At 45.0% G+C, this 24,700-nt stretch overlaps 1 protein-coding gene across 6 annotated transcripts in view; it reads right to left on the reverse strand.

Moving 5' to 3' along the window:
* Window positions 1-24,700, reverse strand: part of Fry (FRY microtubule binding protein) — a 392,348-nt gene that overhangs the window by 102,922 nt on the left and 264,726 nt on the right. For all 6 annotated transcript variants that reach the window (XM_075971622.1, XM_075971632.1, XM_075971584.1 and 3 more), the window contains 8 exons: window positions 23,979-24,111; window positions 20,318-20,425; window positions 11,736-11,994; window positions 8,530-8,712; window positions 6,836-6,922; window positions 3,945-4,204; window positions 2,627-2,816; window positions 1,940-2,064 (listed from right to left, as the gene is read on the reverse strand). In XM_075971622.1, the coding sequence (XP_075827737.1) occupies window positions 1,940-2,064; window positions 2,627-2,816; window positions 3,945-4,204; window positions 6,836-6,922; window positions 8,530-8,712; window positions 11,736-11,994; window positions 20,318-20,425; window positions 23,979-24,111 (1,345 nt within the window). The remainder of the gene's footprint in view (window positions 1-1,939; window positions 2,065-2,626; window positions 2,817-3,944; window positions 4,205-6,835; window positions 6,923-8,529; window positions 8,713-11,735; window positions 11,995-20,317; window positions 20,426-23,978; window positions 24,112-24,700) is intronic.

The following is a 24,700-nucleotide window of genomic DNA, read 5'->3' on the forward strand; positions in this document are numbered from 1 at the left end:
CTTCAGAACAGGCTAGGGGATTGAAAATAAGTAAGATCGAGTCTCTGTCCTTAAAAAAACCTTTCCGTCCAATCAAAAAGAAAGAGAGTCAATATTGAATCACTTTGGGGACACATAATAGATTTAAAACACAAAACCTGTATTTCAGAGCTGATCTTACACTTATGCTATTTGACAGATGCAAATTATAGCAAGAGATAAAGTAGTGCAGTTTTCATTAAAACCTTTCATGTGTGGTGAAAAATGTGTGATTAGTATATATCTTATCACACTTCGCTGTTTGTGTTGTATATGTATTATATGCATACATCTATATACATTGTATGTATTTCATATGTGTATTATATGTATACATATATATGCATTATTCACAAACACAAACATGCATATGTATTTATTTCACCTGCCTTTCCAAATCTCCAATTATTGTTTATACTTGTTATGAATCGTCTTTTTTGTGCAATTATTTCTGAATTGCTATGTTAAAACAGACATGAGATCTAGTTTGCAGCTAGACAAGTTTGGAAGCTGCATGCTATACTCATGGTTACTAAACACCACCCTCCAGGGAACCAGGAAGGCTGATGAGAATCTACAGCACTCTGTGCTGAGAGGAAAACCTGAGGGTTAGTCTCTGTCACTCAGATCAAGACAGAATTCCTACATCAAAGAATCCCATTTAATAATGTATGATGTTAATAACATTGACACACAACATTAGAGCATGTAATATTAACAATTGTTGATAACATTAACAACCCTTTTCTACTTATCATCTATTTACCAACTGTTTTTCTATATGAATACACACATTTAATATATCCCTTTAGCAAATTATGGGGTAGATTCCACTACATAAAATTGGTTTAAAATTTAAAAAAAAAGATTTCTTTTGCTCCTTGTATGATTGATTGTTTTGTCTTCAAGTATAGCTGCACAGCAATGCATGAAGTACCCATGGAGGCCAGAAGAGGGCGCTGCAAAGTGACCATAGGTCCCCTGCAAGGGCAGCCAGGGCTCTCAACTAATGCTGAGCTATTGGTCCAGCTGCTCAACTTGCTTTACTAGAGACTTACTTCACTTCAGTTGCTGTACTCAGCATGCAGCTGTGTAAACTGAGGCTCACAGAGCTTTCACAGACGCCCGTGGCTGGCTAGCTGAATGGCAGCAGCTACCTCCAGGAATACTGAGAGAGCGCAAGCTGTGCTCTGGGACTTGGCAGGTCTTTGGGAAAGATCATCGGCTGACTTCAGGAACTGTGAGTTATGTTTTGAAAGCTAACCTAGCTAATTCATAACTGGCTAAGTGCCGGCTACTTGGTAAAATAGTAGTCAGGACTTGCAATGTTTACTTATTGCTCAGGGCGAGATGTTTTTAGAGTCTTCTCTCCTAACTGCTCGGAGGCTTTTGTTTAATGTGTATTCTCTTCATCCTCATCTGTCTTGGCTAAGCACCGGAACTAGTGTGCCCTCTCACTTCAGGACGTCTCTCTCAGGTTTGGACACTGCCTCAGATCTCTGACTATAAGATCATAAAGCCAGTTTGATTGAGGTACAGATATGTTTTCTAGAAAGATGGATCATGTGACTCGAGCCTGCCCCGTGAGTCTCACTCATGAGTCACCATTGAGTCTGTTGGAGGAATGGCAGGGATCACATACTACCCTTCTGGTACTGCAGCTTCGCAAAGTCTGGCTAACTGGGGATGGACAAGGAATTAGCTCCACCTAAGACACAGCTTGCAACTGAAAGAAAATTGGAGAGATCAAATCAAAGCTGCAAGGAAGGCTGCTTCCCTTTAAACCATGGCATGAAGGACACCATGCGCAGCCCATCAGCCCCCAGACACCAGCTTGCATCTGTTACCCCTAAGCTGTGTTAAGAGATAACCATAATCGCAGCGACATGTATTATTTAGAAGAACGTACTGACAGCCATACCTGAAAACAAGGGAATTTGTCCTTCCAAATCCTAAAACAAGGGACTCTGTGATCTCGATGCTCTCCAGCCTCATCAGAGGCACCAGCTGCTTCAGCAGGACGCCCACCGACGGCGTGCCGATGGCCTGAAACAAGGCGATTTGAAGTGACAAAGAGAACACGGTAACTGAGTGGTAAGAGTTTCACGTGGCTGAGTCACATCCCAAGGCACTGCCATCATTCCAGGAAAGGCCATTAAAAAACCCATATATTTAATACAGTACAATTGAAGTATTTCCTACTTGGGGTTCAAGTCCTAAAGAAAAACCTGCCTTTTTCTTTTAAACCATTGAAGTCAACAAAACTATCTTTAACACCATCACTGGATAAAGTTGTGGTTTTGAGGCGTTCAATTAGTGAAGGGGGAAAGAGGGCGTGGGGGATACAAGCCCAACCATGAGACTCTGATTTATGCAGGGTTCCCTAATGTAAGGTTCCTAATCTTTAATCTTCCATTCTGCACCCACGGGAGAGGAGCAATAAATTATTCACAGAGATGCTTTAATGGAATCTGGAAACGTGTCGGGAGAGAATCCGATTCCATGCTATTCCAGATGGCAGGCAGAGTGCGGTTCGCACTGGGAACGCTAGACAAATGAGCTAAAAAAAACCCTTACAGAATAATTCCTCTGAAGCCTGTCATGTCACCTTGTTATCGTAGCTCACTGTACCATCGGGGGTCGTTGCCATGATCTCTGGAGTGGACGCTCGTAAGTGACCTGGGCTCATAATACTGGGTTTGGCAACTCCAAAGCAGAGAATGAGGTAATTTCTCCACAAGGTGACGTAGTTGTCTCCACTGCCCGCAGTACTGGTTTTCTTGGCATTGATCGGGCTGCTAGAGATACAGAGACAAAACAAAGGTCAAACTAAATCCCTGTCGGATTTTCATTTATTTTATTTTTAATTTTGTGTGTGTGTATGTACACAAATGTAGGTGCCTATGGAGACCAGAAGAGGGCATTGGATACCTTAGAGATGGAGTTACAGAGGGTTGTGGGCCATTCAATCCCCTTTGTTGGAGAATATTATTTTTCAGGCGTGTGACTTTTGTTTATGTTGTATTTGTTTAGCTCTGTGAAGCTCTGTTACGGTGCCTGCCTAAAACAACTGATGGTCCTAATAAAGTGATGGACAGCAAATAGCGAGGCGGGAACAAGGATAGGCGGGGCTGGCAGGCAGACAGTAAACACAGAAGGAGAAAGGAGAACCAGGAGCAGCAAGAGAACAAGGAGAGGAAAACATCAGGAACCACCCAACCAGCCGTGGAGTAAGAAGGAAAGTAAGATACACAGAAGTAAGAAAGATAAAAGCCCAGAGAGAAAAGGTAGACAGGTTAATTTAAGATAAGAAAAGCTGGCTAGAAACAAGCCAAGCTACAGCCAGGCATTCATAACTAAGAATAAGCCTCTAGGTGTCATTTATTGGGAACTGGGTGCAGGCCCCTCAAAAAGCCAAAAGAGTAAAACATCACACGATACCCCTTAATGTGGGTGCTGGAACTGAACTTGGGTTTTCTCCAAGATTACTGTGTGTAGCTTAACTGCTGAGCCATCTTCATTTCGAAGATGAATTTTTTGGGGGCTCTGTTTGCGATAGGATCTATATAGGCCTATAAGCCTGCCTGTATATAGCCTGGCAGGCCTTGAGCTATGGCAACCCTACGTTAACCTCTTGAGTGCTAGGATTGTAGGCATATGCTACCAAGCCAGTCCGTCAATATCACTCATTAAATAAAGATCGTTAGGAGGGCGCAACCATCAAGGATGGGCAGGATTATTAAAGGAAAAGAAAAACCAACCCTTGTTCTAGAAAGGGTATGTTGTTTAAATCTCTACTATACTTTAAGGATTCTAGAGTAGGAAATTAAAACAATTGGAGAAGATTATGATAGCCCAACCCCTTACACGAAATGAAAATTGGAGAGAACCAAGGAGGAAGCAAGGAGAACACACGGCCACCTTACTTTGGGTCTACCAGCGGCATCACGGACTGCAGCCGGGTGAAGGCGTAGGGCCAGGCGTAGCTGAGGGCTGTGGGGCAGTGCTTCGGCAGGTTTTCCTGCCGGAGGAAGCTGAAGAGGCAGAGGACCCAGGGGTCTTTGACGGACTGCGCGAAGATCCAGACGTGGGAGGGGCTCTTCACATCGTAATGGCTGTTCACCAGGACGGCGTTCCATTCCACCAGCCACTGGAGATCCACATTGTGGGTCAGTGGCAGGGTGGCCTGCGGTCAAAGAGGCAGGTGGTCAAAGATAGACAGACAGACACGACTGTCCTCACCAGGGCTCAGTCTGCCGCTCCTGTTCTTTCTGCACACGGTCTTTCCTGACCTCTGATTCCATGGGCCACCTCTGGATCTGCAGCACCCATCACGTACGACGTCTGTGTGAATCAACTCTCTGCCAGTCCACGGGCAACAGTAAGTATAAAGTTCAATGATTAGAGTCATTCATTTTTTATTGTTGGTTTTTGAGATGTGGTCTCATGAGGTAGGTCTTGTTGGCCCATAACTTGCTATGTAAATCAGGCTGGCCTTGAGTTCAGAGATAACTGCCTGCCTCTGACTCCCAAGTGCTGGGATTAAAGGCATATACCACCACAACCAGACCACAGATTTATAAGTGTAAGTTTTATTTTTATTTGATGTAATGAATGCTATTCCTGCATGCAGTGTGCACACCACATCTGTGTCTGGTGCCTGTGGAGGCCAGAAGAGGGCAGTGGAGTTCTAGGCCCTGGAGTTACAGACAGTTGTGAGCCAACACACGGGTGCTGAGAATCCAAACTCTGGCCTTCCTGAAGAAAAGTGTTCTCAACCACTCAGCCACGTCTCTAGTCCCAGATTCACAATTTTAAACTCCTGAAGAACTATTCAAGTGTGGACTCATAAATGTGTTTCGCTCCTGTGATCTCTGTGTGTGGATGTGTTCGTGGTGGTTTTCCTCTGTATTAGAATGAAGCATTTTGCCTGTGGTTTGGAGAAACAGTGAATACTGTCCCTTTGATGAAGGGTGCTCTCCGGATGGTTTTTGAGATGACATCTGCACTTAATCTTTTAACCTATGATATTTTAACCAAGATATTTCAAATATTTCTTTAAAGGTAAATATATGTATGAATTGATAAGTTCTTACATTTTATTCTCTTAAGTATTCTTATCAATATTTAAGCAATACCAATTTTTAATTTACTTATTTTTATTTTCTGTGCATTGTTGTTTTTCCATGGGTGTCAGGTCCCCTGGAACTGAAATTACAGACGGTTGTGAGCTGCCATGTGGGTTCTGGGAATTGAACCCGGTCCTCTGGAAGAGCAGTCAGTGTTCTTAACTACTGAGCCATCTCTGAAGCCATGGCAATAGCGATTTTTTAAATAACACATCTATTGTTCCAAGATAGTGTTTGTTATGCCTTTATAAAGTGGTACGTTTCCTCCGTTGGGGCCATGAACTCCCCTGGGTAAATGTTATAGAGCTGGCCTTCACAACTGGGCTGGTGGAGCTGGACCTTTAGAGTCAGAGGGATGAGACCCTGTGAAGTGCTCTGCCTAGGACCCGAGTGCATACTTTCTCCTCCTTCACCTGTGATTAAGCCATTACAACTGATCTCTCCTAACACTGTTTTGGGAATCCCACGAGATGACGGATGTGGAAACACATTGCTGGCGCTCCCTTCTCTTCTGAAGTGCAGGGTGCTGACCTGGTGACTCCTGCTTAAGATGTGATTCCAGCAAACACAGGAGGAAATCATGGGAATACATGGAATGGCTATCCACAGAAAAGGAGACGTGCATGTGTAAGAATTGCAATGACCATTCCATCTCATGTTCAAATAACTGTCACGTAAGAGGACGCATGCTTCTTTACTCTGCTTGTTCCGGCCTGCAGAGCCTGGCCGGTGGTTTTAGCCATTATCATGATTATTATTGCCAAAAGCTAGCACTTTATGTTCCGAGTCAGGGAAGGCTATGCGAAGCTAACAGAGTCCCTCTGCTATGTGGCAGGCCTCTGCGCTAGGCACGAGCTAGAGCTATGTGTGTTCTCCCGTCACCCCCAGATCCCCCTGCCTTTCGGTGGAGCTGAAATGGATCCAAGTTCGGTTCACTCACTGGAATTTTCTGTTTTGAAATATGGATATCTAAAGCCAACTTTGATTTTCCTTCTACTCGCTCAGGGTTGAAATGGCCACTATGCATTTCCAATGACGACAGTGCGTGTTCAGCTGGTGGAGTTCTGCCGGAGCCTGAGCCAGCATGGGGCACAGCGGACCCTTCGTGTGACTCCGGGTGTCCCAGTGGTTGTGTTCTGTTTGTGTGGCAATGGGAGGGTGACGCTCGATGCCTGTGTGCAATGAACAGGTGTTGTGTCCCTGAGCTAACCCCCCCCCCGTCCTTCCTTTCCCTCTTAATATTTTTGAGTTTTAATAACTGTGCGGGTCAAAGCTAGTGAAAATGAAACCATCGTGTAAGCTACCAAGTAATACAGAAGTAGAGTTTGCACACTGAGACTACTGTAGTATAAAACGTTAAGCACAAAATTAAACAAAGATTAAATATTAAAGGCAGTAATTGAAGTAAGTTAATTTTCTTTAAGAACCCAAAGTAATTTTCTTTGAAATTGAAGTTTCCAAAAAATATTAACTTGTATTTCTAAGGCTCAAATTTTGTCTGAATTTTATTTTATTTTTATCTTTTTCAGACGTGTCCAGTGCAATTATCCGAGAAGCTAATCTTGTCTTCCTAGCTCTCTGTACCTCAGGCTACTGGCTTACACACATGGTTTCTGGCTCTGCTTTAGAGATAGGCTCAGAACTTACATCTGACAACAGATAGCATTTGGGACCGCATGTTTACTTACCGAATCTGAAACCGCTACATGAATGAAGCTTTCAAGAATGGAAGAACTTAGCTGGTCCATGATGTCAATCATTGGCCTGTCATCATCCTGTGCGAAGGAGGAGTCAGTTACACCCACGGGAAATGCGTCCCTCCCTCCCACCCCACAGCCCAGGACACGGAGCAGAGCAGCCTGCCAGAGAGCGATAAAGGTTTTCCCAGAGAGATGTGAATGTCAGGAGAGAGAAGGCAGGGACTACAGCCCTGTGGTCCTCAGGATACACAGGCTTTCGGTTTCCAGGGCAAGATAATGAGAGCTCCAGTTTCAAAGACCCGCACATACTTGAGAATCTAAATACCCGCGTTGTATACTAGTCACAGAGACTGGTATTCACGTCTCTGCGATAAGCTTCAGGAACAGAAACCTGCAGGAACATGCCTTGCTGGGACACTAGAATGCTCCTTATTTGGGGTCCCTGGCTCACCAGGATAACTGATAATGGGGGCTGTGACTATAGACAGACCCCCCCCCACATCCTGTGCTACCCACAGATTGCGCAGCTCCGCCTCTTATCTTGGGAGGACATGTTTTTCCCATATTCACCGAAATGAAGCTGTTTGGTTTGGCACCGTGACATTTTAAAGAAGGTGTATTACTTCTCCTAGTCTATTCTCTAGTGAATACATAGCATCGTCTTAATTAGATGTATGTAGAACACTGAGAAAAATGACCCATAACTTAATTAATCGTAAAATTCTTAGTCCAGTAGGATCATTTAGTAAATTAGAAATGGTCGCTTCAGTCACTGTCAGAATACACGGTTTGCCTCTAGTAGAGGAAGGGCATTGCCATGCCCATGAAACCACAGCAGTACCAATACAATCGGTACTCCTGTGAGGATGAGGGAAGTCTCACAAGGCCTCACCTTGTGCTACAGGCAGTTTATGGCTACTGAGAAGGAATTGGTCTTCTCCATGGACGAGCCTCCAACAGGTTATCTGATCCTAAGTGGTCAGCCCTAACACATGTCTGCATGAGCTACACTAGTAGACTCAGCAGGCTGTATTGATACATAATATATACACAACAATAATAGTCAAGGAAGAGAATGAAATTGACAGGGACATAGAGAATTTGAAGTGGGGAGAGTGTTGTGTGGATATGATGTAAATGCAGTATGAAATGCTCAAAAGAAGCAAAAAAAAAAAGGAAGGCTAGTATAGGGGGCTGCAGAGATGGATCAGTAGAGAGGACCAGGGTTCGGTTCCCAGCACCCACAGGGTGGCTCACAACTGTCTGCAACCCCTGTTCTAGCAAGCTTAATGACTTCTGGCTTGCAGGGACCCTGCATACCCATGGTACACACAGATGCAGGGAAAACACTCATACACATAAAATAACAATAAACAAAACCTTAAAAATAGTTAACAGAATTTTTTTAAAAAAATTCAAATTATAGCCTGGGAATGGTGTTGCATGCCTTTCATCCCAGAATTTAGGAGGCTGAGGCGGGTAGCGCTCCGTGAGTTCAAGGCCTGCTGGGTTCACAGAGTTCCAGATCCTGTCTCAAAACAAAATAAAGAAAAAAAGCCACTACCCAATTAAAAACCCAACAGTGCAGTCTTGATGTTACTACGCATGTTGCATAAAGCAGCAGTAATGTGTTATTTCTAGCTGCTGGAAGAATGGCTAGACTTCCTAAGAACATGCCATACCTCAGGCTGACCCAGGGCAAGGAAGAGGGCTCGGATTTCCTTGAGTATCAACACGGACAGTTTGCGTGTGGCCACCTGGAAGCTGCAGAGCAAGACGAGAGCAAAGCCTTCGACAGCGTGGAGGACACTGCAGTGGGGGCCTCGTTCCGACTGCATCCTGTGGCTGGAGCCATTGGGAATGAGCTGTCGTGCGAGAACACATTCCGAGTTTAGCGGAGTAACAAGGGAGGGAGCACAGCTTTTCTGCAGATTTGGCTTTGCCATATTAGAATACATTGTAACAGCTCAGAGACAGAGCGTGTGAATTGATTATTATTCATGAAATATCCTAATTCCCTTTTTGGTTTTCAGATCAATGGGCGCTTTGCGATAACGCCGGCCATCTGTTGGCTCTGATGAGAAAAGACGGTTCAAAGGCTGTTCAGAGAGAAGAAACGAGTCCTGTTTCTGGCCGCACCATTTGGGATTATGTGATACCTATGTCAAAGGGTCTAATTTGTTTCCACTGAAGTTTGCTATAGACCAAAGACATGACTGAGTTGAACTTTCAAAGATTTTTAGTTTTTACTGAGACACAGACATAGACACACAGACACACACACACACACACACACACACACACACACACACATACACGAGGTACGGTATATATGTGCACTGGGAAGGCTGAACTTAGAGCATCCTATGTTCTAGGCAAGTTCTCGACTCCCAGGCACAGCTCAAACCCAAAGCCGGAGACTTTTCAGAAGGGAATTTAGGTTCTCTTGGGGTGGGGGTGAGTAGTCATTATTGCTTATTTGCATTTATTTTTAAAAACTTTAAAAATATTTTTATTAGATTTTTTGTTTTGTTTGTTTGTTTTTGTTTTTCTCGAGACAGGGTTTCTCTATAGCTTTGGAGCCTGTCCTGGAACTAGCTCTTTAGACCAGGCTCGTCTCGAACTCACAGAGATCTGCCTGTCTCTGCCTCCCGAGTGCTGGGATTAAAGGTGTGTGCCGCCACCTCCCGGCTTCATTAGTTTTTAATTGCACGCATGTGCCTGCGGGATGTATGTGCACCTGAGTGCAGGTTGAGTCCAGAAGAGGGCGTTAGATCCCCTGGAACTAGAATTAGTAGACAATTGTGAGCTCCTTGATAGGGTACTGTTCTCGGGTTCTTTGGGAAAACAGCGTGTACACTTAACTGCTGAGCTACCTCTCGCTCCCTTTTACTTGCTTTTTGGAGCCGGGGTCTCGTTATGCAGCTCAGGTTAGCCTAGAATTTACGATCCTCCTACCCCTGCCTCCTGAGTGTTGGGATTAAAGGTATGAACCATCACATACATTTCCATTTTCCCTGGGAGGAATCTCACCCAAGCTTTGTGCGTTTACAAGACACGTTCAGGAAGTCCCCAAACTGCAGTCACATGACCCTTAAGCAAAGACCACTAACACCCTGGGGCCCGTGCCATTCAGGATTCCTGCTCTTCTGGCAGCTGTCTTCTGTGTGCATTGTCACACAGGGACCTGAACGCCACCCTCGCTGTTCCTTGGGTGCTGCTGTGCCACCTCGAGTCCACACAGGACTCAAAGCCACTGATGACGCTGTCCATCCTGAACCAGAGTCGTGTGACACTGAGAATCTGGTCCTCTTCAAGGCCCTTCCCAGACTGCTGAATTCATTTTTACCCTTCATTCTCAAGAAACCCTAAGATGGCATTTTCATCTCTGTGGGTACAGGATGGAGTGACAAGTACGTTGCTAAGTAGGAAAAAAACCAGCTTGGTAGATAGCCAACTGTGAGATCTACCCTCATCTATCTCGATGCCCACAGCCTGGTAGACAGCTAACCATGGTATCTACCTTCATCTGTCTCGATGCTCATAGCTTGGTAGACAGCTAACTGTGAGATCTACCTTCATCTGTCTCGATGCCTACAGCCTGGTAGAGAGCCAACTGTGAGATCTACCTTTGTCTGTCTCAATGCCCACAGCCTGGTACACAGCCAACTGTGAGATATATCATCATCTGTCTCGATGCCCAAAGCCTGTCACACAGCTAACCATGGGATCTACCATCATCTGTCTTGATGCCCACAGCCTGGTACACAGCTAACCATGGGATCTACCCTCGTCTGTCTCGATGCCCACAGCCTGGTAGACAGCTAACCCTGGTATCTACCATCATCTGTCTTGATGCGTACAGCCTGGTACACAGCCAACTATGAGATATATCATCATCTGTCTCGATGCCCACAGCCTGGCACACAGCTAACCATAGGATCTACCCTCGTCTGTTTCTATGCCCACAGCCTGGTAGACAGCTAACTGTGGTATCTACCATCATGTCTGGATGCCCACAGCCCTGTCCAGTTCTAGCTCTCAATCCTTCAGTCATTTGTCCTTATTTTTAAGGATTTATTACAATTTTCAGTTATGTGTACATATGTGTCCACAAGATTATGGGTGCTCATTTAGGCCAGAGGTGTCAAATTCCCCTGGAATTGGAATTATAGGAAGTTTCAAGACTTCAGACATGGGTACTGGAAATTGAACTTGGCTGCTCTGAAAGAGCAGTGTGCACCTCATTCATTCATTCATTCATTCATTCATTCATTCATTCATTCATTCTGTAAACAGTGTTCTGTCTGCACCTATACCTGCAGGCCAGAAGAGGACAGTATGCACTCTTAATCTCTGAAGGATCTCGCCATTTGTTTTTATAAACAAATGTGTGATCAAAATTCTTTCAGGGGAAAAAAGAAACCCCACAAACAATTTCTACTCTTTACATACTCCTTGTTGGAGTTAACAAGTCCAACCTAATGACAGATCGTATCCTGAGTTCTTGGTCACAATGTGGCTGGCGGAAGAACTAAGGGTTAGCATCAAAGGCAGGTCAGGTAATACGTAATAGGAAAGAAGAACTCTGAAGGCTCTCTAAACTTACTGTCGTGTGTGTGTGTGTGTGTGTGTGTGTGTGTGTGTGTGTGTGTATGTGTATGATAGGGTTTCTTTGTAGCTTTGGAGCCAGCCTGTCCCGGAACTAGCTCTTATAGACCAGGCTGGCCTCGAACTCAGAGATCTGCCTGCCTCTGCCTCTCGAGTGCTGGGATTAAAGGCGTGTGCCACCACTGCCCAGCTAAACTTACTGTCTTTGTGTGTGTGTGTGTGTGTGTGTATGTGTTACATAAAAGTGTGCAGTGAGTGGGCTGGCTGGGGGAATCACCTCGGAGTTTCTGATTTTGTTGGCTTGTTCGTAGGTTCTTCCCTGGGTTTGTATGACCAGCTTCCACTGGGTGAGCAACTGCAGAAGCAACTTTAGGGAGGAATCGAGGAGGGTGTGATGCATGTCGTTTACTTCCCGGAGCAGGAAGTTTGTAAAACCGAAGAGGACGTCTTCCCGCCAGTCACAGAAATCAACCAGAAGCCCCTGAAGAGAGTTCTGCGCGATGTGCCGCAGTTCATCGTCCATGTGGATGGAGAGCCTGGGAAAAGAGAGGGGTGAGAGGGCCGGCTTCTGTTTGCTTCACGGTGGAAGAAAGAATACACAATTCTCTACGTCCACTTGTGGTTGAAAATGAGTCTCACTTAATTCTTAATAAATGACATAAATGGATACTTTTTTTTAAAGTTTAATTTTATATTTACTTAAGAGTTTCAAAACTATCAGTTCCCCTGGAGCCTCCATGAGCGACTCCCAATATTGCCATCTTTAAAAGGCTTTTATTGTTATTATTAGCAGTATTATTTGGGACTGGGTTTCACTGTATAGCACAGGCTAGCTTGGAACTCACCATGAAGACCAGGCAGGCCTAGACTCATAGAGATCTTCCTGTCTCTGCCTCCCGAATGCTGAGATTAAAGGCATGCACCACCATGCCTGGCTTTATTTATTTATTTATTTTTACATTATAATGTACAACTTTAATGAACTAAGAGCAATAATACATCTACATGGATGGAAATATGCCTGGCTACAGAAAACACCGCACTTGACAGCAGTGACATGGCTCTGACCTCGCCTCCTCTATCTGTCTTCCAGCACAGCTGACTTAGAGAAAGGCCTTCACCCTGGGTGATCTGCTTCGGCGGTCAGGTGGACATACTGTCTTACTTTTGCGAGGTGCCCTGGTAAAGCCACATGTGTAAAGTTCTCAAGCACCACATCCTCGTACACGGCCTTCTGATCAACTGTCAAGCTGGCCAGTTCCTGCTCTGTGAAGTACACAGCCATGTCTTCAAATATCTTAGGCTCTGGTTGTACAGAGATATTCTCCATCATAAATTCTTTTAGTCCTGTAGTTAATACAGGCTCAAAAATTTCAGGACCAAGGTTCAGGCCGAGGTTCAGGTTGCCACCCCTGAGCACGTGGACGACACCACACTGACTGCTGGATTTATTTTTATTTTGTGTGTATGAGTGTTTTGTCTGCATGTAGCATGTGTGTGTGTGCCTGACACATACAGAGACCGGAGGAGTTACAGATGGTTGTGAGCTGCCTTTGGGTGTCAGGAATTGACCCCAAGTCTTCTGCAAGAGCAACAGGTGTTTCTTAACCACTGAGCCATCTCTCTACAGCCTTTCTCTAAATAGTTTCAAGTTATCTTTGTTGTTTATGGTTTGAACTCACTAGCTCCTTGTTGTTGTTTTGGTTTTTTGAGACAAGGTTTCTCTATGTAGCCCTGGCTGTCCTAGAACTCACTCCACAGTCTAGACTGGCCTCGAACTCACAGAGATCCACCTGCCTCTGCCTCCTGAGTGCCGGGATTAAAGGCATGTGCCACCACCATCTGGCCTTTTTCTCGTTTTAGGTTTATGATTTTTATTTATTATATTTATATCTGTTTATTTCTTAAGACATTCAGGATCAGAATCTTCCAAAGATATCAAACCATATTTTAAGGAAGTATAATATTGTAACAATTGGGAATTAGCATTAAATGGAAAAATGTTAATCAGTGGTAAAGATACTGAATTGAATTGTGTCACACATAAAACTCACGTGTTGACATCTGACACCCTCCCCCCCTTTATAAAGCAAATCTTATTTGAAATTAGGGCCACTGCAGAAATAATTACATAAGGATCGGGTCATATCGGGAGTAGGCTGGGACTCTAACCCAGTAGGACTGGCAATCTCTGCAAGAGGACTTGTGGAGATACACATGGCAGGAGAGTACCATGCGAAGGTAGAATAATGGCCATGGTGATGCTTCCACAAGCCAGGCAATGCCAAAGGTCACCAGGAAGCCACCAGAGGTGAGGCTGAGAGGCCCCAAGCAAACACGCTTTCCCAGCATTCCCAGGGAAGCAACATTGCCTTCACTTTGGCTTTGAACTTGCAGTCTCCAGACCTGTGAGACCATCAGCTGCTCTTATTTAAGCCCCCAGCTTGTGGCACATCCTTGCAGCGGCTCCAGCAAAGCAACACAGTTCTGGAACCAGGCGGCACCGAGAGCAAGAGCTGTGCCACACTGAGGCCAGAGGAAGCCATGAGTTGTTAATACCTTGAGTTTCCTCAGTGACATTAGTTCAGTCCTCGTCTACCACATGGATGTAAACAACCTGCAATCTGGAATCTGTCTTGACTCCAAGCCCACAGTGCAAGATCACTTTTAAAGTCCCCAGGAGCCCCATGGTGAGGCAGTCTTTGCTATTCTGGGTGACCATGCCTCTTGAAGTGATGTTATTTCCGTATTCCACCCCAAGAGCAGGTCTCGGATACTATGAGTTCAATTGACCCCACCCTCATTTTCCAAGAGCCTCCGGTGCGGTAGCTAAAAGATAACAGAGAGATAAAAAGAAGCAATCTGTGAAGATGTCTGATTTGCCTTGAGGACTTACAGAAAAATTTTTAAGAAACATATCTGTTTTGGGGTTTTAAAAACGGTTTCGGGTACATTTAAGACAATAATTAAGACACCAAATAAATGCACCGAGGATAGGCTTAGCCCTGAAACAGACAAAAGGAAACTACCACCACCACATCAGTGGGGCCACCCTCCAGGCGGCTGGCACCAGGAGCTGCAGGGCCTGGCGCTAGTCCAGTGGCTCAGGCAAGCTAGCAAACAAGAGGACGTTTCCCACAGGTATGTGCCAATGAGAGATGCCCCAGGGCTCTCTCTGCAGTGATCTAGAGCAAGTAATTGGCGTGAGTCAGTTACATGGACCCCCAGGGCACATGCTTCTTGCACAAGGATGTAGCGGAACCAATGAAGATGCATTGAGGGGTGGGTACAGCCAGGGCAATGCTGACCTTTGCTTATTAGGTCAGACAAATGACGCATAGCACAAACCTCCTCACCGGGCAATTTCCAGATTTTCATCAATTAGCTAAGGGCTTGTAATAATACGTCGGTTATCTGGGTGTGTTTCAAATCGGTGAAACATAAGCTGAAGGGAAAAGATCAGTTGGCAGAGACATCCCTGTCTAAATTACACAGGGTCAAGAAAAATATTACCAGACAGAGGCCATAAAGCAGTGGTCTGGCGATACTATCACAGGCTGCAAAGGGAACCCAGCAGGCTGAGGAGCAGGTTGCTGGTCAGCTCAAATTTACCAGAAGTCTTGGCAGTTTTGTCTGGGGGAGCATTGTAGAGATGACCTCTATCTATTTGCTGTGTGCTGAACTACATTTTGGGTCAAGCAGTTAGTGAAGCAACACACAGCCGGAAGCTATTCTTCGCCTGCTGCGCTTTTCACAACCCAGCGTGCTCACAAAGGGAAGTGGAGGAAGTGGTTCATGCACTTCAGATATCACAGGTTACTGCAGTACACAGCCGCACCTCAGATGCATCCACAAATTAATAATAAACACTAGATAGAAGATAGCGGAGCTCAGTCTCAGGAATCTCTGTGAATGTAAGAAGCCAGAAAAGTATGTGTAGGTGCTTTGACTGCATGTATATCTGTGGATATACTATTGTGGCCAGAAGAGGGCGCTGGATCCCCCGGAACTGGAGGTACAGACTGGTGAGCTGCCATGTGAACTAGGAACTGAACCCAGGGGACCTGGGTTGCTTAATCGCTGAGCCATCTCTCCAGCCCCAGTTTTAATTTTCTAACATACAGTCTCCTTGTCTAAAATCAGGAATGGGTCTGTACCCAGCTTACCTAGAAACTTACAAAAACTGTATAACATGGAATATATTGTGCAAGAGTGAAGATTCGCTGAAAAGAACTACCGCTGTCTTGAGCTGTGTTTACGCGCAATGCTAAGCCATCACCATGAACTACCAATGTTGTGAGCTGTGTGTAAGAGCTATGCTAAGCCATCTCCATGAACTACCGCTGTTGTGAGCTGTGTAAGCGCTATGCTAAGCCATCTCCACGCGTTATTGAATTCTCACAGACCTATGAGTTGGTTGTCATATTAATGAAGTCAAATTTTTGAAGGGGGAGCAAATAATGACTATCAAATCTCTAGTGCACATATGGAACTGAGAACACGACAGGACATAGGACAGTTAGGGACACTGACTGTATTTTTTGTGGTCTACGGAAGAAGTAGGACACATCTGGGAAGGTGAGTGAGAGAAAAAATTGGGAAGAATTATGCTCCACCTTGTATGTGGAGATTCTTTGGGGGCACCCCTCCAGCCAATCCACACAGGGTCTACCCTTGGGGGCACCCTTCCAGCCAATCCACGCAGGATCTACCCTTGGGGACACCCTTCCAGCCAATCCACGCAGGGTCTACCCTTGGGGGTACCCCTCCAGCCAATCCACCCAAGCTCTACACTTGGGGGTACCCCTCTAGTCAATCATACAAGCTCCATGAAAGAACAGGAATGTAAGGCAACTTGGGGTTTGACCACGAAGTCAGGACAATCTCCACAGCCTCCAGGAAACCCACTGGGTAAGATTTCTCAGGCCAGCCATTATTCATTGGCTGAACAATACATATGATGTCAGAAATGTGGTAGCTTGGAGAAGGAGGCTAGCCAGCCTCATCCCACACACTACTGTCTGTGGTTTGTGTGTCTGTAGGATTTAGCTGGACCCAGAAGTGCTGGCATAGCGGGCCTGCAGCAATTCACGTGGGACACATCCTTGAAACCCCTTACTGGGAGTTGAACCGGTAAGGGATGGGAGCCTGAATGAACACTGGTCTGGCTTTTCCAATTATGAAGAAACCCTAATTTTCTGGTAAAAATGCACTATTGAGTAAGCGTGAAGAGTCTAGCGCCCTCCTCTGGCCAGGCTGTGTATACTGCATCAAGTCAATTCAGCACAACCTTGATAGGACTTCGCGGCGCAGAGTGGTGGAAATCTTTCTGTGTCAACAGAAATGCACATTTCTCGTGAGTAGATCACGACACCTTCATCTCTGGACCTCTGAGTGGGGGGCATGTGAAGCACCTCATTTTCCCAGGACACAGAGGACCCGGTGTATAGGTCACAGGCTCTTTATTGCTCTCCGAGAACACCCTCTGACTATTTTATTTTTATAAACTTCCTTTGAAGTTTATATTTAAAAAAAAGCCCTTTTAACAAGCTTCCAATAGTCTGGCTATTTTTCTTGAACTTTCAAGAATATTTATTTGTTCTTTTCTCCTCTAAAAAACAGGACTCATGGCTTTGGGCTTTATAAGAATGTACACAATAATAAACAGGGCTCTATAAATAGCCCAGACATTCCAACGATGTCTAACAATCCCCTCCCCGCCTGTCTGGCACCACGGTCCACAGATTCCAGCATCACCGGATTAGGCTGTCAAGGTGATTTCAGAGGTTAAGAGCCTTCTTCTACCAGACCCACAGCAAAGCAGAGGCAGACACTTTCCCAGAATGCTCCACATTATCTAAAAAGCCTGGCATTTCAAAGGCTTTCATGTAGGCCATTACCAGCCACATCTCTGAAGAAAGCCAACGCCCCTCCCACCCCACACTGATAACTGGCGCTTTCCCACAGACTTCCCTCTGACTAAGCAGCCTGTAGATGTCTCAGCGTTATTTAGCCCTCTCAAAGGTCCTCAGAGGCAAGTAGCATCCTTCTAAAATTACCAGATTTTTACCCACGGAGAAAGGGTATGCTGGGGGTTTAAATAATTTGTCTAGGTCGCACAGGCAGTAAAACAGCAAGCAGGGATACCAAGCTCAAACTTTCGAGAAAATTCTGCCATTTTCCCATTCTTCCCTCCTGTTTCCTTCATCAGCACCTTGTTCTCTGTTGGTCCACATGGCTAGTGGCAGGGGCCTTGGCTACAGATTTCTTAGAGTCCTTTCCTCACTCTTCTCCTCCCCAAAATCAGTGTGTTATTCATGGCTTGTTCCTTCTGGGTCTCCTCAGAACCAAAACTCACCTCAATTCAGGTCCATTTCCCCCCCTTTGCCTCAGCCTCCCTGCTTGCCAACAGACAGCATTAATTGTCTAAACCTTATACAGTTTTGCAGGGGCTGGGGATTAAACTCAGCCTCTCTTGTGTGAGGCAAACTCTTTCTATTGTATTTTCTCCCCAGTCCATGCCATTCTTAAAGTAATTCCTAAGCTTGGGATAGAGAGGAGGAGAATCCATGGCTTGAAGCAACAGGCAGGCTCCGGTGAGTGATGGGAGGTAACACACACACACACACACACACACACACACACACACACGCTAGAAGGGAAGTCTTAGGAGAGCAGTTTTAAAAGTCGTGGATCTCCAGTAGCCTTCGCACTCAGCATCGGCCTATGCTAGAGGCACGGGGGAGGGTGCGGAGAGTAGCAGGCAATAAAAGCTCCTGTCTGAAAGCTCGGGGGATCCTCTCTGTCACAGACTGCTAGCTGGAGCCCATTTGTTGATGTCCTCTGGCTCTCATGCAGTAGGTGGCCCGGAAAAAGATGAGCTGCGTGTATCCAAGGTGGCTCCCTTCTTTAACCTGAGAACCCCGTCCCATCAGAATCTAAATAAACAAACCAAGGCTCCCATCCCAGGGGATAGAGCATCCTCAGGTTTTGGGGTTTCCCTAGGGGGTTAGGCACTAATATTTTTTCTCTTTCCTAGGCTTTCCTTTTTGCCGCCATTATCAGATTAATGTATCTCAAACGGCATTTAAATATTCACATTTATGGGGGACTGGAGAGGTGGCTTGATGGGTTAGAGCCCTGGCTGCTCTTCCAGAGGGCCTGAGTTCAATTCTGAGCAGCACCGTGATTGTGAGGGTATGGAAGTTTGGCCTACATAGGTGATTGTGCACCGCATGGGTGCCTGGTGAGTTCAGATAAGGGCAGCAGAGCCCCTAGAACAGGAGCTATAGAAGACTGCGAGATGCCAGGTGGGTGCTGGGAGCTGAGCCGGAGGCCTCTGCAAGGGTACAGTCAGTGCTCTTAACCATAGAGCTGACCTTTCCAATCCAAATAAAACAATTTCAAAATTACATTTATTGTATATGTATGTGTATGTGTGTGTGTGTGTGTGTGTGTACATATATGATCCAGTGTATGCCTGGAGGTCAGAGGACAACGCTCAGGGGTCAGTTCTCTCCTTCCACCTGTAGACCCTGAGGACTGAACCCAGGCTGTCTAGCCCCTTCACCCTCTGCACCGTCTTGCTAGTCCCTAAAATGGCTTGGCAATGGTGTCGCCTGCTGCTGAAATTCTCTCTCTAGGCGGGCATCTATGTCCTTTCATTATTGGCTTTCCTAGTTCTTTTTTTCCCTTCATTTTCCCAATCCGGTGATGAATCTTAAATCTCCCTTCCATCCTCCACATCCCAGTGACATGGTTTTGCCTTCTATGTTGGTTTTTTGATTTTAAATGAAAGACATATGTTGTCAACAGGAGTCTCAGATTATAGAGACCATGACTACAAACTACAATGAGATACTTTCACTCAAAGCAAACAGTTTTTAGGTTTGAGTTGGGCTGTGTAGTCATGTGGAAGATGGGAAGAAAGACAAGCATGATTTTTGGTAGCTTTCAGGATAACTACTGTTAGATTTAAGATTACTGTCTCAGCCGGGCGGTGGTGGTGCACGCCTTTAATCCCAGCACTTGGGAGGCAGAGGCAGGCGGATCTCTGTGAGTTCGAGGCCAACCTGGTGTACAAGAGCTAGTTCCAGGACAGGAACCAAAACCACAGAGAAACCCTGTCTCGAAAAACCAAAAAAAATAAAAAATTAAAAAATAAAAGCTTACTGTCTCTTTTGACCTCATCAGAGAGTCTAGGCACCTCAAACTGAGGGCCAGACCCCAGATGAGCTCTCACAGGGAGGCCATGCCCTTCCCTTTACTTTTCTGAACTCAGTCTTTCCGTGAAGGTCTTTTATTCTCTGGCTTCCTTGGTCCAGAGTTGGCTCCTCTACCCACTGAACTCAAGGGTCTACTGTGTGATATTCATCTGTGCAGGCCCACGCTTGGGATGCTAGTGACTGTGCAGACGTCTGTATTTATTTTAAACCCATTGGGCTTGGAAATAAAAACAAAACAGACGTCTTAAAGGGTTACAAGTCAAGGCTATGGTCCAGGCCTATAGTCCCAGTTACTCTGGAGGTTGAGGCAGGAAGACTGTAATTCATGACCAGCCTGGTGATTAGTGAGACCGTGTCTCAAAAAGAGTAAAAGAGGGAACCGGAGATATGTCTCAGTAACAGACAGCATACTTAGCACAAGTGGGTCCCTAGGTTCAAGCCCCATTATTAAAACTAAAACAAAACCGAAAACACCTAAGTTCTCTATTCCTGATCACACATAAGACCTAGGACAACGCCTTATTAAGTAAACCTCCACCAGTTGAAAGCAAACACTTTACTCTGTTTCTCTAGGCAATGACAAAAGAGTAAAATCAATTTTGATTGGCTAAGAGCCGAGATTGCTTTCACCCACCTGGCCAGCAAGTCAATAAGTTCAAGTTTGGACATGCCATCAGGCAGCAGTCGAGGAATTGCAGCGACACAGGTCCTGAAGAGATCTATTTTTGGTTTTCTTTCACCCCTAGAGTTTGAAGACAAAATTGAAGCAAGTCAAAAGATTATGAAAATAAAAAAAAATACAAAAAATGGTTAAGCGTGTGAACAAAAAGTAGCATCTACTACTGACCTTCTAAGTACAGCCTGGTGCTGGCCCCACATCTTTATCAAATGTTTATCCCCTCAAAGCTTCATTCGGGCCAATGAATGAGCTTGTAAAAGTCTAGACATGGGGCTGGAGAAATGGCTCAGTTGTTTAGAGCACTGGCTGTCCTTGCAGAGGACCCAGGTTTGATCCCCAGCACACACATGGTGGCTAACAACTTTCAGTTCCAGGGGATCTAATGCCCTCTTTTGATCTCAGCAGATACCAAACATGCATGAGGTGCACACATGTACATGCAGGTGAAACATTCACACATGAAATAAAATGAATAAATCTAATTAAAAAACAAAACGAAAACAACAAAATAGTTGAGGTGTGATTCCAAGTCACAGATCTTTGGACGTACAGACACCAAGAGCACCTGATCACAAGCTGGCCACTCAGTAGGATTTCATGGAGATTGGTCCCCATGGATGACTTTCCAACACTCAAATCACAAAAAAAATCAGCAAAGCAATGACTATCACGGCTATATCTAGTATTTGAGTGGGATTTGAATGTTTACCAGTGGGATAGTTTGAATGTATTTGGTCCTCATAAACTCATAGGGAGTGGCACCATAAGGAGGTGTGGCCTTGTTGGAAGGAGAGTATCATTGCCGTGGCAGGCTTTGAGGTCTCATATGTGCTCGTTTTACCCAACGTCCCAGATCACTTCCTGTGGCCTCCAGATCACGATGTAGAATTCTCAGCTCCTTCTCCAGTGTCCCGCTATGATGCTAACGGACTGAACCTCTGAGCTGTAAGTCAGCCTCAATTAAATATTTTCCTTTATAAGATTTGCTGTGGTCATGGTGTCTCTTCACAGCAAAAGAAACCCTAACTAAGACAAGCAGCAAGACATCTGGAAATTTCTTCCCCTGATGAATTATGCTTCAATTAAGTGTTTTCAAATAAGTCTTTTTTATAATGATACATGCTATAGTTTGCTTTCTGTTCTATGTTAAATATCATGACCAAGAGTGACTTAGAGAGAAAAGTGTTTATTTCATCTTACACTTCAGGCAATAACCCATCACTGAGGGAAGTCAGGGCAAGATCTCAAGGCAGGAACTGAAGCAAAGAGTACAGAGAAATGCCGCTTATTGGCTTGCTCCCCAGGGTCTGCTCAGCTACCTTTCTTAAACAGCACAGGCCCACCTGTCTAGGGGTGGCCCCGCCCACAGTGGGCTGGGCCCTCTTATATCAATTAGCCAGCCAGAAAATGCCCCACAAACATGGCCACAGGACAATCTGATGGAGGAAATGCTTCAAGGGACCGCCCTCATTCCAGGTGACTCTAGTTACTTTCAAGTTGACAAATACTAATCTCGGAGTTTCCCAAGGAACTGGAGCAACAATCTACAGCAACATATAAAAATTCTGACAATTTGGTCTTCAGAGATAAATATAAATGTGGTGCCAGATTCATGCAACTGTAGAACACAGACTCAGTAATGAAAACACAAAGGGGCACAGACAGATGCAATCACTCTGGAACAGTACCCCAACTGTCCTCAGGACAGAAACGCAACAAGCAGAATCAGTTCTCTATGTTTGAATCAGCAATGTCAAGTAGCAGACTTGGTATTATCTGCAACGATGCTTCTGTGGTAAGAATGCCAATATCTTAAGTATGTTAAGAATGAATACAGGGTAATGGCAGGAGAGGCTGGAGAGGTGGTCCAGAGGTTAAGAGTGTGTGTTGCTTTTGCAGAGGACCCGAGTTCAATTCCCAGTACCCATATTGGGTCGTTACAACTATCTGAAACTTCAGCTCTAGGGGGTTATGATCCCCCTCTTCTGGTCTCAAAAGGCAATGTACGTATATACTCACTGTGTGCATGCACACATATGTACACACACACACACAAAAGATAAAAATAAATGTTAAAAAATGTATACAGGACTGGGATACATCCCAGTGATCAGCATCCTTTCCAAGCATGTGCAAGGTCTGAGGTCCTGCCCTAGCACTGCAAAGAATATACTAAAGAACACAGTAAAGCCAAGCCTTTAAATATTCCCCTCACAGAAGGAAAATTAAACATGAGTGTGGACAGCCATGGGTTGTTTCCTCTCCTTTTCCAAGGACTTTCTGCATGATCTGCAGGAAGCCTGCAGAGAGGAGGAGTGTCCACTGATGCTTCCCACCTAGACAGAGATGCCATCACCCGACACCCTCAGTAGCTGCTGACACCCTAATGATAGCTCCACGTTCGTCATCTGCAGCGGACGGGTGTCTATCCAGTATCCCTACCTTGATCACCAGATGTTTTCAACAGCTGGAATCTTTTTCTTACCTATCAGAAGACAGATGACCCCGTGCAGCCTAAAGTGTACGGGGAACTCTGCCATCCGTTTTCAACCGGCAAAGCAAGCCTACATTAGAAACCAAATGGACGCATGGTTTCTTTTTATTAACATAGGCTTTGGTCTACGGGATTTTATGGGAGCATGTGAATGTCCCCCAAAGGGACATACTTTTGAAAAAGGAAATTTATTAGCAGATATTAAAATTTTTTATTAGTTATTTTATTTATTTATTTATTTAGGTTTTTTGAGACAGGGTTTCTCTCTGTAGCTCTGGCTATCCTACAACTTGTTCTGTAGACCAGGCTGACCTCAGTCTCACAGAGATCCACCTACCTCTGCCTCCCAAGGGCTGGGATTAAAGGTGTGAACCACCACTGCCAAGCTTTTTCCTTTTCTTTTCTTTTTCTTTTTCTTAATGTGGCACAAAAGAAATAAGGAATGAGGATTATGCAAAACACTGTGTGCCATGATTAAGTGAATTCCTTGCTCGGGGCAGGGAGAGTGGTGGATCCGCCTCAAACACTACCTCAGACCAGCCGGCTCTTCCCATTACCCTCTTCTAAATGTTTGTGTGGTTCCCTGAAATTCCCCCTTAAAGAAAGAAAGAAAAGAAACAAGCTATTTTCCACTCAAAATCTGTCTTAAATTTTTAGTTGAAAAGAAAATTCTTAGCCTTATTTGGGGTTTTCAAGCTGGTTGATTATAAAGAAAGGACTTTACAAAAAGCTGAAGCACTGGTTAAAATAGTTGGCATGGGTTGGAGGGGCACATGTTTTTAGTCTTAGCACTCAAAAGACAGAGGCAGAAGACTATCCAGCCTGGTCTACATAGTGAATTCCAAGTCAGCCAGGGCTACATGGTGAGACTCCGGCTCAAAGAAAGGTACAAGATGCCCTTTTTATGGATCAGCAATGAGCTGCAAGCCCCATTTTCTAACTTGCCGGCTTAATGGTAATCAAGATATAACCAAAAGAGGCCAACCTCAGCTTTGAACTGGCTTTCAGGCAAATAACATTGCTACATATGTTTTTACCACCCCTAGACCCCGAGTTGAGTAGAAGACAAGAGGAATGTCCGCTGGGATCCCGCAGCCCATGAGCCTCCTTGGCGGTACTCACGTGATCATGTCTTCCGGCTCTTTGTTTAGCATCTGGACGTTGGTCAGCATCATGCAACGTCCCACTTCTTTATCAAGGTGTCTCAGGATGTTGCCTACGGCCTTGCGGACTTGAGAGTAATACAAGGACATTCCTGAAACACATGTGTTAATCACACTTTTAACTGCATGTAACAAAAAATCGTATCCTGCTCTACCCAAGTGCCGTAAAATTGCCTCTTCAAGGAGGGTCCTCTGCATCTGGGATTTCCTTAAACCGAAGGGCTGAGGGTGGTTCCATTCTCTGCCTGCCTAGCTCGAGTGCACTGCCCTGCACTTTGCCAGTGTTCGCCAAATAACTGTTTCAACTTACTTAACAAGAGTTGTAATGCTTTTTAAATGTTTGTTTACTTTTTATTTTATTTATGTGAGTGCTTTTGTCTGTCTGTATATGTCTGCACCACATGACCACATGTGTGTAGTACCTGTGGAGGCCAGAAGAGTGCATTGGGTCCTATGGACTACAGTTACAGGCAGTTGTGAGCTGCCATGTGGGTGCTGGGAACCCACCCTGGGTCCCTGGCAAGAGCAGCCAGTGCTCTTAACCAAACCAATGAGGCAACTCTCCAGCCCTCCTAATTCTAATACTTAAATGAGAAATGTTCTCCATAAAAGTTAAAGTAACTAATTTTGCTTTTGAATTTTGATTTGCTTCTGATTAACAAGAAAACCCACTAGCATTAG

Source organism: Microtus pennsylvanicus, chromosome 1 (genome assembly GCF_037038515.1).
Source record: "Microtus pennsylvanicus isolate mMicPen1 chromosome 1, mMicPen1.hap1, whole genome shotgun sequence".
In the NCBI taxonomy this organism is placed as follows: domain Eukaryota; kingdom Metazoa; phylum Chordata; class Mammalia; order Rodentia; family Cricetidae; genus Microtus; species Microtus pennsylvanicus.